The sequence below is a fragment of the Alexandromys fortis genome, unplaced genomic scaffold (assembly GCF_014885135.2).
Source record: "Alexandromys fortis isolate MF-2015 unplaced genomic scaffold, M_Fortis_MF-2015_v1.1 scaffold_394, whole genome shotgun sequence".
NCBI lineage: Eukaryota > Metazoa > Chordata > Mammalia > Rodentia > Cricetidae > Alexandromys > Alexandromys fortis.
Window position 1 is genome coordinate 269633 of NW_026068271.1, and position 11558 is coordinate 281190.

Sequence of the window (11558 nt, forward strand, 5' to 3'; positions counted from 1 at the left end):
GGAGGCAGAGGCAGGCAGATCTCTGTGAGTTCGAGACCAGCCTGGTCTACAAGAGCTAGTTCCAGGACAGGCTCCAAAACCACAGAGAAACCCTGTCTCGAAAAACCAAACCAAACAAAACAAAACAAAAAAGATGGATGGTGCTGGTCCAAGATGTGTTCGGTAAGCACTAGAGGAGAGAAGCTCAGCTCGGGAGTGCACTGGTGCTTGCTTTTGTCCCCACTGGAAGGCTTCCACGTCGTCATTCTGTTCATCCCCCCCTTCTCCCTCTAGGGAGGTGTTCGAGCCAACAATGGAAAGAGGTGAACTGGTAGTCAGGTATCGTGTCCGAAAGTCCTACAGTCGCCGGACCACCGAAGCCACCTGTAAGTGAACTCCATGTCTCCTTGAGAGAGAGAGAGAGAGAGTGGCTTAAATACAAGAGAGAGAGAGAGAGAGAGAGAGAGAGAGAGAGAGAGAGAGAGAGAGAGAGAGAGAGAGGGGTCTCTGTTGGCAGAGGCTGCTTGTTCATTCCCGGCCATTCAGACCCAAAATAATTACACACTGCATGCCCAATAGCTTAAGCATCTTTCTAGCTAGCTCTTACATCTTTTTAAAAAATATTTATTTATTTACTTATTATGTACACAATATTCTGTCTTCATGTATGCCTGCAGGTCAGAAGAGGGCACCAAGTTGTGAACCACCATGTGGTTGCCGGGAATTGAACTCAAGACCTTTGGAAGAGTAGGCAATGCTCTTAACCACTGAGCCATCTCTCCAGCCCTAGCTCTTACATCTTAAATTAGCCCATTTCTATTAATGTGTGTATTACCACAAGGTTTATGGTTTACTGGTAAAGTTCCCGGGCATCTGTCTCCTATCCCTCTTTCCTGGGATCTCTCTCTCCTCCTCCTCCCTCTCTCCTTTCTTCCCTCCCTCCCTCTTTTACTCCTTCTCCCCTCCCTATCCCTCTTTTCTGGAGCTGTAACTCAGGGCCTTGCATCTCCTAGGCAAGCAGGGTAGCACAGTGATGTATACTATTGACTTTTTGAGGCAGTGTCTCACCATGTAGCTCAGGCTAGCCTTGAACTTGCCATCCTCCTGCCTCAGCTTTCCGTATTCTGGCATTACATGCATGTGCCACCATATACGACTTGAAGTCAGTACTCCTAACCACCACACCCTGAAATGGCCTCTTGGAACTATAGAATGTTAGAAAAAAAATCCATAGAATTGATAGACTCAATCTTGGTCTGAAAAACAATATGCTCAGCACTGAGCCTCTTATAGTTTTGAAAATCACAGGGTCTTAGAACCAAATTCCCTGTAAATCATGGAGTCCCAGAAGGTCCAAGCTAAGGAGGACCTTCAGAGGCACCACTCATGAAAGCGCCTCAGCTTTCCAACTGGGGAAACTGAAACCCAGAGCACAAAGAGACAGAACTAAGTCTAGATCTAGCACACAGACTGCCAGGGTCCCAGGGGATGCTGGGAAGGTCTGGGAAAGACATTTATTTACGAAGAGAGACACAGCAGTAGGAAGGCCGCAGTGATTCAATGGGGTAATACACAGCCTCAGTTCTCGCAGCATGAGCCTGGTCCCGAGAGGTTCCTGAGACCTGGGCTGGACAGCCATGAGGTCAAAGTGATTTTCACAGTAGCATCGTCACCAAGATCCTGCTTCTTCTTTTGCACCCTCATTCCTCATAAACTTTCAAGGGAGTTTCCCTTAGGCTCCCTGATCTGTAATAATATCATCAACAACCTGTAGACAAAGAAACATATGCTTGTGTGTTACTGTGTTTTTAAAAAGCTATTGTCAGGGGCTGGAGAGATGGCTCAGTAGTTAAGAGCATTGGCTGTCCTTCCAGAGATCCTGGATTCGATTCCAGGCCACCACATGGTTGCTCACAAACAGCAAGATCTCCTGTGCCAGGGTATCTAATGCCCTCTTCTGGCCTCCATGGGTACTGTATACACATGGTGCACAGATACACTTGCAGACAAAACACCCATGCATACATATACATAAACAAAAATCAAAAATAAAATAAACTATTACCTTAAACAGGACATGGTTGCAGATAGTGGGAGGCTAAAGTCGGAACATTGAGAGCTTAAGGCTTGCCTGGGCTAGGTTGAGTTCAAGCCTAGCCCATGTAACTTAGTGAAGACTGTCTCAAAAGAAAAGGTAAAAACAGGTCTGAAGGGGGGCTGGAGAAATGACTCAGTGGTTAAGAGCATTGCTTGCTATTCCAAAGGTCCTGAGTTCAATTCCCAGCAACCACATGGTGGCTCACAACCACGTATAATGAAGTCTGGTGCCCTCTTCTGGCCTGCAGGCATATATTGTGTAATATATATATTAAAAAGAGGTCTGGAGATGTAGCTCAATGCTCAGTGGTAGAGCCCCTGTCTAGAATCCCCCAGTGAGGAGCCGAGAACATAGCTAGGTAGGTTGAACTGCATATTAAGACCTTTTTAAAAATAAACTGAATGCAATGTCTTCTGCACTACCCAATAATATTTTATTGTTGTTGTTTGTTTGTTTGTTTTTCCTTGAGACAGGGTTTCTCTGGAGGCTATCCTGGTACTAGCTCTGTATACCAGGCTGGCCTCAAACTCACTGAGATCCACCTGTCTCTGCCTTCCGAGTGCTGGGATTAAAGGCATGTACCACCACCACCCAGCACCCGACCCTAATAATATTCTTATACGAAGATTATGGATACTGTTTTGTTTTGTTGTTGGTAGTGGTTTATTGTTTGAGACAGGATCTCAGTATATAACCCCTACTGGCCTCAAATTCATTATGTAGGCCACGCTGGCCTTAAACTCACAGAGATATGCCTGCTTCTGCTTTCTGAGTGTTAAAAATGTATGTTTTTGAGACTGGCCCCTTATGTAGCCCAGTCTAGCCTCAAGCTCGCAGCAATTTGCCTGTTTTTCCTCCCTGAGGAGGACTAGAAGAATATTATATCATAGCTGATCTTACTTATTTTGTAATCACATAATTATAATATTTATGGGGTGCAGTTTCTGGAATACAGGGGAATAGTTAGATAATTGTGTAGCCTGTGTAATTATCAAGTCTGGGTGATTAGCTTACTAGACTTTCCATCTTCTCCAAATGCTTGTCGTTTCTTTGTTCTGGTGACTGTGTTTAACGGCTGGTACAGAGGCTACGGACCAACTAGGGTGCTCACTGGAGCAAGATTGTGGCCAGGTTTTCACCTTGTAGCTACTGCTTCAGGGCAGATTTAGAGGCCATGGGAGCTGGAATAGATTGGCTGCTCGGGACTGGAGCTAATTTTGAAGCAATGCAGAAGTAGTTCAGTGACCCAACAATGGGTCCCTCTGGGCACATACTGCCCGGACATCAACCCTGCCATGCTGCTCTGTCCACTCTTTTCAGTGAACAGCCTGGGCATCAGTGAAGAACTGAAGGAGAAACTACGAGATGTCATGGTAGACCGGCATAAGGTGGCCTTGGGGAAGACCCTGGGTGAAGGTGAGTCAAACACCACACACACACACACACACACACACACACACACACACACACACACGATCCACCAGAACCCTGAGATTCCTCTCTCCCCAGTTCTCAGCCAACTGGAGGAAACACTATCCCCATGGGTCCTGCTGAGGTCAGTGTCTTCCTTCTTCTGCCACAGGAGAGTTTGGTGCTGTGATGGAGGGCCAGCTCAACCAGGATGACTCCATCCTCAAGGTTGCTGTAAAGACAATGAAAAGTGAGTATGTGAACATGTGTGTGCACATGCAGGGCCCAGTCCCTAACCCGAGCCTTTTCCCTATACCCTGGGAAAGCATCTGCTAGAAAATGGAGCCCATGCCAGACCCTTGAATAGAAGGAACTGAATGCAGGGACACTGCTATCATGTTAAATGGAGGTCGGATTGACATGCTAACCCAGGCATCAAAACAAACAGATTAGCAACAACAGGAAGTCTCTTCCACCTCTAGGCTGAAGGGCAGAGGGAGGATACTGTTGCCAGAGCCATGGCCAGCAAGAAGTTGAGAATACACAGAATGAAGTGTTTCCATGAGGGAGTTAGAGACCTGATGAGCCTCCTTCCTTGTCTTTAAAATTGGCTAATAAGGTGGCCTAAACCCATATCCCCAACATTTGACACCTTGTTTGAAAATAAGAAAACCAGGTGATTCAGTGGTAGAGCCCCTGCCTAGAATTCCCCAGTGAGGGGCAAGGGTGTGGCCCAGTGGTAGAGCCCCTGCCTAGAATCCCCCAGTGAGGGGCTGGGGTGTGGCTCAGTGGTAGAGCCCCTGCCTAGAATCCCCCAGTGAAGGTCTAGGGTATAGCTCAGTAGTAGAATAATGTTTGGTTGGAATTTGCCATGGAAGGACTAAGACCATGGCTCACCAATAGAGTCCTTGGCTAGACTCTCCCTCTAGGGGGATCGCCTTGCCTTTGCAAGACCCTGGGCTCCTCCCCAGGCACCCTGTAAATAAGCAAATAAGCTCACACTATGAGGATAATAAGCTCATACCTATTGAGGACAAAATCATTTAACACAGGTAAAACAGTGAGCCTGGCATCTTACAATTCAGTAATAACACGTGATGAAGATGAGGGTGATGATGCTGGAGCAGGAGGGAAGGAGACATCCTCTTTCTCCCTTGTCACTCACCTCTTTTTCTCTCCTAAGTTGCCATCTGCACAAGATCAGAGCTAGAGGATTTTCTGAGTGAAGCTGTCTGCATGAAGGAATTCGACCACCCCAACGTCATGAGGCTCATTGGTGAGGGAGGGGCGTGTTACCTTGGGGCCACCCAGAGCACAGACCACTCTATTCTGTATGGGGAAAGATCAAACTTCCAGGCCCCCCACCCCCTCTCCTTCAGGATCAGCCAGCTCCCCTTCTTCGCTCCCTCAACTTGGAATGTGACCTCTGACCTGTTCCCAGAAATAGCTGAGGTCCCCAGGAGGGCTCCGGAAACATCCTTGGGAAAGGGCTTCTCTGAAGTTGGAGTCCCTACTACTCACCTCCCAAACAATGTGGAGATTAGATTTGAGGGGGTGGGGAAGGGGAAGGCTGAGTTTGTCTGGGAGCGGGGTTGGGTCCCCCTTTTCTGCATAGCCAGAATGACGGATCTCGCTCTTGGGGGGGGGCTCAGGTGTCTGTTTCCAGGGTTCTGACCGAGAAGGTTTCCCAGAACCTGTGGTCATCTTGCCTTTCATGAAACATGGAGACCTACACAGTTTCCTCCTGTATTCCCGGCTCGGGGACCAGCCAGTGGTGAGGGGCATTCCTTCTTCCAGCCCATGCATATTCCCTGGCCGCCTACCAGCTACTGAGAGGGAAGGCCACAGTGGACTCACTCTCTCGGATCTCGCACTGCAGGGGTAGCCAAAGCAATAAATAAGTTAACAGAAATAAGCGAGAGCATTAAGTGCTCGGAGGAAATGAAGAAGAAAGAATGATAAGGAGGCCTGGGAATTAGTTTGGGTGGAGGGAAGGCCTGACTGAAGGGTGGCACTGAAGGAATTGCTGGCTGAGGGATATTGGGAGATCCAGGAAGGAAGCAATCCCAACCTACCACTTAACAGGGCCCAGGGTCTGAAGACCAGGAAGACCCACCCCCACCCTCATCCACCCAGCCCCCGCCCCCGCTGGCGTCCAAGTCAAAGGCTAGAACAATAACCCACCAAGTCAGAGAGAGGTAGATTTGCTAGGATCCTATATCTATGGAAAAGCTACAGGAAAAGCTGATGTTCTCAAAGCCATGGAGAACCACAGCAGATGCAGCTAGGCTCACACAAGGAGGGAAGGAGGGCTAAGGAGTGAGACCGCTCCTTCTCTCGGCCTTACCACCCCCTCCCCACCCCTCAGTTTCTGCCCACTCAGATGCTGGTGAAGTTCATGGCCGACATTGCCAGTGGAATGGAGTACCTGAGTACCAAGAGATTCATACACCGGGACCTGGCCGCCAGGAACTGTATGTGAGTGGCAAGTGTGCTAGAGGGGCTTCTTTCCCCTTCCCCAGGAAGAAAGAGGGACTGGAGCCAGTGAAGGTTGGAGCCCCAGACAGGTGTGGTAATCAACTTTACGTGGCTGTGACAAAAACAAAACAGATAACCAAGTGAAAGAGGAAAGGTGGATTCCAGCTCAGGCTTTTCGGGATTCCAGGCCACAGTCACCTGGGATGACCCGTTGGGAGGTGTGGGATCGTTAATAGGCAGCGCGGTAAAGCAGAACTGCTAACCTTGAGGGAGCTGGAAACCAGAGAGACACAGAGCCCCATCAGAGGTACCTCCCTACTGATCTACTGCCTCCAACTAGATAATGTCTCATGATAGCCACTCAGCTGTGAACCAGCCAGTGGATAGCAAGCATCCCACTGGGCAGCTCTCCGGAGCACCACTAGCTGGGGACCAAGCCCTCAGCACATCATCATCCCCCTTTGCAGGGTGACACGTCACATCCAAATCGTAAAAGGCCAACAAGGAGGTCCTAAACTGCGGTCTCTACTGTTGTTTATTTGTCTTGAACCCTGAAATGTAGACCAGGCTGGCCTTAAACTCATAGAGATCCCCTCCCTCTGCCTCCTGAATGCTGGGATTAAAAGCATGTGCCACCACACCAGGCTAAACTGAGGTCTTGAAGGACGGTTTGGATGTGGAGCGTGAAGAGAAGGGAGGCAGGGGCAGCTCATTGCATAGCACAAGGTTTGAAAGGATCTCGAGACTGATTAAAAAAAAAAAAAACTCAAGCTGAAAAATCTTCTAGAAGCCCCTTTTGTCCAGACTCAGCCTGGCAGGAAGAAGTAAAGCAAGCACTTCCCCTTGGAACTAGGGTGAGTGCTCAGGAGTCAGACTCCAAACCCCCATCAGGACAGTGGGGTCTGGTGAGAGGTGAAGGCATATCTGAGACCCAGCAGACTTCCTGGTAGTCATGACCCATGATGACCTTATTGCTTACCCCAATCTGAACAGGCTGAATGAGAACATGTCCGTGTGTGTAGCAGACTTCGGGCTTTCCAAGAAGATATACAACGGGGACTACTACCGCCAAGGGCGTATCGCCAAGATGCCAGTCAAGTGGATTGCCATTGAGAGTCTGGCAGATCGAGTCTACACCAGCAAGAGTGATGTGGTAGGTGTGCCCCAGCCAGGAGTAGGTGATCATGCAGAGCATGGAATGGGTAACCAGACCTGAGAAACTCCAGGGCTCACAGGACCTGTCTGTGGGGCCTGGACATGTTTGGGGAATGTAGGAAAGGTATGTGTGCATGGCTAGAATATATAGAGATGTGCAGGTTCATCTCTGCATAGTGGCAGGGTGGGCAGTTTAGGATAGGAAGCAGTGGTGACCAAGTGTGCCATACAGTGTTTGCAACGTGGACATGAAGAGTGACATGTGACATGTGAATTGTGCATGGATGTGCATATCTCTACATCCTGCTAAGTCAGTCATGTGTGTGTGTGTGCGCGCACGTGTGTGCTTGTGTGTGTGTGCGTTCGTGTGTGTGTGTGTGTGTGTGTGTGTGTATACCTATGCCAAAATTTTTCGGTGCATACTTGTGATACATCCATAGATACCATTGTCAACAAATGCCCATGTAAGTGTTGAGTGCATGCCTGAACTTATGTGTTGGAGGTGTCTTTGTGTAGGAAAGACCCCTCACTCCCTTCCCTACTCTGACAGTGGTCCTTTGGCGTGACAATGTGGGAAATCGCCACCCGAGGCCAAACCCCCTATCCAGGAGTGGAGAACAGTGAGATTTACGACTACCTACGCCAAGGAAATCGCCTGAAACAGCCAGTGGACTGCCTGGATGGCCTGTAAGGACCTTTGGGACTTCCCAACTCCACCTCAGAATGTACTCCAGCCCTTAGTTACCCACACAGAACACTCAACATCTCCAGGACTGGCGAAATGAGCATGGAATCCCTTAGAATACTGAGAAACCCATTTGCCTCTCCCCGATGCCCTGAGCCACTGCGCCACTCCTCGTCAGGCCGTGGGGTGCAAGTTCGGTAAAGGTGCCTTTTCCAGCTCTGCCTGTTGTGTGGAATGCAGGCTGGGTCAACCCCTTTCTGCCTCAGCCAGGTATTCTTAAACAACTGCATCAACCTTCCTGGGCAGCCCTGGCTTTGGGATACCAACCTCCTATGGTCCCTCACCTCTCATGTGCCTCACTGCCTGGGGTCCCTTTTCCAGACTCTCAGATCTCTGAGCTGCTGGCAGGATCCTTCGGGATAGCTTATCAATCTTTGCGGCGTCTCAGCGTGCAGAGGAGGGTGTGACATTTAGCCAGTGCTTTGAGGTTAAAGAGAGTATGTAGCTTGGGTCAGGAGGAGGCAGCATGAAATTCAGACTCCCCAGGCTTCCTTTGGGCACTCTTAGACCCAAAGAGGACGAGATTAATCACTAGTCATTTACAGAATTTACTGGAAGGCAATGCTTTGCTTGTATTGACTCCTTGGGTCCCTTCCACGGTCAAAAGAAGTAGATAGGCGTTGCTATCCGAGTTTTGCAGATGAGAAAATTCAAGTCTATGGGGGGGGGGGGGCAACACGACAGGGATGGAGCATATCATGTGCCACACTTCAAAATCCCATAGTTTAAAACCAGAAAACGTTGATTTCATAATGTCTGAAGATCAGAGTCTGAAAGCAGCTTAGAAGGGTGGTTCTGCAGATCTGGAACAAGGTTATCAAGGTGGCTACGTGTGAAACCCAGAAGCAAGAAAGCCATTTTCAAGACAGCATCTCACATGACTGGGGCAAGAAGCCTGTTCCTTACCATGGGGACCTTCATAAGGTCACTTGCGCTTCCTCACACAACAATCCAATGTACAAGAGAATGTACAAAGGGTAGTAGCCACAATGCCTTTTATGACTTCCTGTTAGAAGTCAAACATGTGCCATCTCTTCTGCTGAGCCAGTAGCAAATCCGTACACTCAAGGAGAGGGGCCTTAGTCTCAAGCTTTTGAATGGTGGGGTGTCAAAGAATGTGAGGACATAGGTAGATCAGTCTAAAAGACTTCTAATTCATCCCCGTCTCCCCTAGGTTTTCTCCACCCACGATGTGCTTGGTAAATGGCAGAGCCAGGCCTTATATGAGATTCTATTCTGGGTGGCCATTCTGGGACAGTCTACTCTCAAATCCTCACTAAAAACACCTGAGATCCAGAGAGGTTTCCTAAGGTTTTTCCCAGTTTCAACATCTCCTGGCCCACTCCAGAAACTTGGAAATTTTCAACTCCCTGTAGATATGTCTAAGCTGCTGAGGTTGTCTGTAGTCCCCAGCCACCCGAGGGTCCTAAAGCCTCCCCTGAACTAGACTGCTCCCCTTCGGAGTCCCTGCTCAGTTGGCCATTTGCTTTACCATTGTAGGTATGTCCTGATGTCCCGGTGCTGGGAGCTAAACCCACGGGACCGGCCAAGTTTTACAGAGCTTCGGGAAGACCTGGAGAACACGTTGAAGGCTCTGCCCCCTGCTCAGGAGCCTGATGAAATCCTCTATGTCAACATGGATGAGGGCGGAAGCCACCTTGAACCCCGCGGTGCTGCTGGAGGAGCTGACCCCTCAACCCACCCTGACCCAAAGGATTCCTGTAGCTGTCTCACTGCAGCTGAAGTCCATGCTGCTGGGCGCTACGTCCTCTGTCCTTCTACAGCTCCAGGACCCACTGTGTCTACTGACAGAGGCTTCCCAGCACCCCCAGGGCAGGAGGATGGGGCTTGAGACAATCTTCCACCTGGGACGCCCTCTCAAGAGCCAAGCTAGGCACTGCCACTGGGGGAACCTACCCCCACTTTGCCACTCCAGGCCTTCTCCCCAACTGCAGCATGGCCTTCCATCCCTTCTCAAATTCTGCACAGAAAGGTGTGTTCTGCTTTCTGTGCCATAGACATCCCATCCATAGAAAGAAGGGTTGGGTTGCAGTCTTGGAAAATTTAAGTCCCAGCATTCTAAAGTCTAAGGTTAGAGACTAGATTTCAAGGTTCTAGGTCCCAAAGATGACTTAAGTGCTTGGGTCTAAGGAATCAAGATGCTGATTTCTAGGTATCAAGTGCTATTTGTTGTAAACATGGCCCACTGTTCAAAGGTTCTGAGATTCTGTGACTCTAGATTTTTCTGGTTCTAAAACATCATGCCCCCATGGTTTTTCAGTTGCCCGACTCTGAGAGTACTGGATCTAAGACCTTGTGGTTCTAGACTTTATTTTTCTGGAGCCCGAGATCCTAGGAGTGGAAGCTTCTAGATTTTAAAATTCTAAAGGTTCTAGGCATGAAGGTTCTAAAGCATACTGTTCTCAAATTTAACAGCTCTTCATGTTGTAATACTCCAGATCATAATGTTTCAAACTTTTATTTTCTTAATTTCTAAGATTCCAGTAATGATCAATTACAGCTTCTGAGGCATTATGATTATAGGTTCTTTTATATAAGATCCCACATCTCAAGGGAATAAGACTCTAGAATCTGAAATCCAAAAGCTTTAAGAGTCTAGCTAAGTTTCTGAGGTATGTGATGATAATCTAGAATGTGGTCCAAGATTTCACACCATATGCTCCAAGATTACAGTCAGTAAACTCTAAAGCTCTGATGTTGGCCTGCTCTTGATCTCAGGCACTATAAGATGCTGTGGGTCCAAGACTCTGGGTCCCAAGAGGCTCACAGTTAATTGTGACTAACTAGACACCAAAGTCCTAACCATTTCTAATGCTGGGCACCTCTTGGTTCTGTGTTGCCTTCTGCCTTTCTAGCACTTAATTAAAGGTTCAAGGATACATATTTCTAAAAATATTAAGGATCTAAGCACAGTAATTTAGGAATTCAATGTTCTGAGGGTTTAAGGTTCACAGGTCTAGAATATTAGGTACGATGCCAAGGTTGGAACCTTGCGGCATTCTTCTCTCTAAGCCCTTTCCCTCCTTAGCCGCCTATGCACCCTCCTCTCTTTGTGTGGGGTGTACCCACCTGAAGCCTGTGCAATGCATTGGGAATGTCTTTCCTCTAAGGAATGGACCATCCCCCTCCTTTTGGGCCATGTTGCCTCCTTGAGCCAGTCCCTCATCCCTGTCTAACGTGTGGACTCTGGTGCTTCCAGAGAGGCTCAGATCACATAAAACTTTTGTCAATCACTGTTCTGTCTCCTGTCTCCATTCAGCTGTGCTATGGCCCCTTTCCCTGGAGATTCCATTTCCCCATTGTAGAAAGAAGCGCTGCTATGTGCAGTGGAAGTGCAGGCCTGAGGATGGAGGACTGCTTGTAGGCTATCATGGCTTACATAGAGGAGCTCTATCTCAAAAAGAAGTAAAGGGATAAGAATGTTTTCTTCATTTTGGATGGTAGACATGAACCATGCACATAGACAAATATGTACGACTGAAGAAAGGCAGGCTCTCCGAAAGCTGTGAGAAACGTGTGAGCACACATGTGCACACCCACTCAATATACATATATTAGAAATTGTATGTATTTACATATGTATGCACATATATAGAAGTATATATGGAAACACAAAGAGATTGTAGGTCTTATACACACACACCAAAGTAACAGATGTGAATTACTAAACAT

At 48.2% G+C, this 11558-nt stretch overlaps 1 protein-coding gene across 1 annotated transcript in view; it reads left to right on the top strand.

The window, feature by feature from the left end:
* The window catches only part of Axl (AXL receptor tyrosine kinase), a 27116-nt gene extending 15995 nt beyond the window's left edge, over nt 1-11121 (top strand). The window contains exons 11-19 of the mRNA XM_050132003.1: nt 174-365; nt 3398-3493; nt 3660-3737; nt 4671-4763; nt 5140-5261; nt 5856-5965; nt 6959-7118; nt 7671-7807; nt 9366-11121. Coding sequence (XP_049987960.1) covers nt 174-365; nt 3398-3493; nt 3660-3737; nt 4671-4763; nt 5140-5261; nt 5856-5965; nt 6959-7118; nt 7671-7807; nt 9366-9717 — 1340 coding nt within the window. The 3' untranslated portion in view covers nt 9718-11121. The remainder of the gene's footprint in view (nt 1-173; nt 366-3397; nt 3494-3659; nt 3738-4670; nt 4764-5139; nt 5262-5855; nt 5966-6958; nt 7119-7670; nt 7808-9365) is intronic.
* The last annotated feature ends 437 nt before the right edge of the window (nt 11122-11558 follow it).